Source organism: Daucus carota, chromosome 9, assembly GCF_001625215.2.
Source record: "Daucus carota subsp. sativus chromosome 9, DH1 v3.0, whole genome shotgun sequence".
Lineage (NCBI taxonomy): Eukaryota > Viridiplantae > Streptophyta > Magnoliopsida > Apiales > Apiaceae > Daucus > Daucus carota.
Genome location: NC_030389.2, coordinates 28171180 through 28173717, shown reverse-complemented (window position 1 = coordinate 28173717; position 2538 = coordinate 28171180). Strand labels below are relative to the sequence as shown.

The window sequence follows — 2538 nt, the reverse complement described above, 5'->3', positions numbered from 1 at the left end:
TTATTTGAATTCTTGGGGTGGGTATCAAATACACTATTTTCATCATTGTTATTTTTTTCTCGAGTATAATCTACGAGATTTTGACTGAGGATATTCAAATTCTTTAGGATATGCATCATATATACCGATACTTTAGTTCAACTCCACCGGATTTTGCATAAAATTAAAATAAGTTATAATAATCTATAAAAATTCATAAATTATTTACTACTCTCTCCGTCCCAACCAATTGTATATATTTGGTTGGGACACAGAGACCAAGAAAAAATATAAAAAAATGAGTAAAATTAGATGAAAAGTAGGTAAAGTGGTGGGATCCATATATTTTTAATAATAGATTTGTGATAATGAAAGAAAGTAGTGGGTGTAATAGTGTTATTATTATAGAATGGAGATAGCGGAAGAAATGAGTGGGTGTAATAGTGTTTTATATCATAAAAAGTTACCATTTTTGAAATGTATAGAAATAATGGGACATCCAAAAAGAAAACTGTATAGAAATGAGTTAGACGGAGGGAGTATGAATTTAGCATATATATCTCTTCCATCAATCAATCAGTGGAAAGATTTTATGTATCAAAATAAAATCCAAAAGATTGTCCCTATGAATAAAATCAAATCACAGATATTTTATTGAATAAATGATATCTATTAATTGCTGGCCTCCGGGTGCAACATGCTATATATACTTATCTATTTTATTCTTCAGTTCTGCAGTAATAACATTTTCGCACTTATTTAGCAAAAAAATAAACATTTTCGCAGTCATGAGTAATTCAAGAAAATGTGATGGATCCCCGTCCGCACTTCTCCCGGAAGAAAATCACGAGGAACCCAAGTCCAAGGATACAAGCTCACCATCTGCAGCTCCAGGGAGACATGGAGGAGCCCCTCAATTTTCTTTCAATTCTGATGGGTCTTTAACGACCAACAGTGAGTCGATGAATGGCATCAACAAACCAGTCATTCTGGAAATCCCTAGTGGATTTGATGTCATAAGTTGTGTGGTGCAATTTGCACTGCATTTCGGGCTTTTTGTAACTGTGCTTACTGGCCATGGACTCATTTCTGATGTCGATGTTGCCTATTCACCCGGTGCAATCCGTCCGCTGTGCAGTTCTACATGCTATCACATAATTTCATTTTCGGGGACTTACCGTGGTTCAAATGCTGCTTCTGGAAACATTATTAGTGTTTTCCATGTTCAATTTGTAGATGATAAGGGTAATGTTATGGGGGGACGAATTCTGTCTCACATGAAAGCAGCAAGTACTGTTACGCTTGTTCTTGCTGTTTCTAAAAACGCCTGATGTTTCAGTTCTATTTTCTCCAGTGTTGTTCTGCAATACAAGAGATTTGTTGGCTATGTACTCTGATAAACTATTTAGTTGAAATAAATCATTTTCAAATATTTTGTCCTGATATACCTGAAAACCTTCTCTGGTAAATTTACACTTCTCGAGTAGGCACCACTTTATTGTTTCAATGTATATGTTTATTTCATTTGCTGAACACACCGAAAATATTATTATAAATTATATAAATTCAGTGAAATAAAATAGGAGAATAAGAATTAAGATATATCTGTGATTGTTTTGAGAATTACTTCTCATTATATAAATATGACAAATCAAAAAAATACTGCAAAGTCAACACACTTGAAAGTATAAATTTATTGTGAAAATTTTATATTAAAATATGTTTGCGTTGTAGACCACATCTCTGACCTCTAATCTGATTTTGTTTTTCTTTACTCATTAACAATATTTTATCATAGTACATATTGAAACCAATGTGTAAAATACAGTTGCAATGTTATCACCTATTGAAATATTAAAGGCTAATATTACATGTACAAAATTGAGTAAAATGTTTGTACACATTGATATGGCATGGTTATATATCTGAAGTGTAGTAATTGGTGATAGTTGAGCAAACAAAGATAATTTATATTGATCCTTGTCTTGTGTAATGATCGACAAGGTTAATGTTAGGTTTAATGACATAATTTTGTACGAAGTTTGCGCAAAATACAAAAAATTCCTACGGATACCTAAACCTAATATTAACACACCACTCGTCAAAACTAGCATTAACATAGACACTACTCTTATTATCTTAAATTCGGTATGAAATAAAATAAGAGAATAAGAATTAAGATATATCTTTTATAATCGTTTAAATAGATAACTTATCTTAAATTCGGTATGAACAAAAATAACATATCAACATAAATTTCATGTGTAATCTATAAAGAAAATAAATATATTGACATAATTTCATGTTTTAAATTTCTATCTATGTGAATAAATTATTTTTGATCTCCAATATTTAAATTTTTTGTTATTTTTCATTTTACTCGCACTTATAATAAAATTATATGATTACGAAATTTTTATACATTATTTAATGATTTGTATCTTATATTATTTATAAATTTGGAATTGAATGTGAAATCATTTATTGATTATTTTACATTTTATATTTCGATTCTAAAACTTCGGTTATATTATATGTTAGTAATAATTTATAGAATTA

General features: G+C 29.7%; 1 protein-coding gene across 1 annotated transcript; it reads left to right on the top strand.

The window, feature by feature from the left end:
• Nucleotides 1–767: 767 nt before the first annotated feature.
• Nucleotides 768–1310, top strand: LOC135149547 (AT-hook motif nuclear-localized protein 15-like). The gene has a single exon (XM_064085292.1). The coding sequence runs from the start codon at nucleotides 768–770 to the stop codon at nucleotides 1308–1310; it is 543 nt and encodes a 180-aa protein (XP_063941362.1).
• Nucleotides 1311–2538: the final 1228 nt, after the last annotated feature.

Coding starts and splice junctions, on each gene's coding strand:
- LOC135149547 (XM_064085292.1), top strand. CDS start 768: ATGAGTAATTCAAGAAAATGTGATGGATCCCCGTCCGCACTTCTCCCG.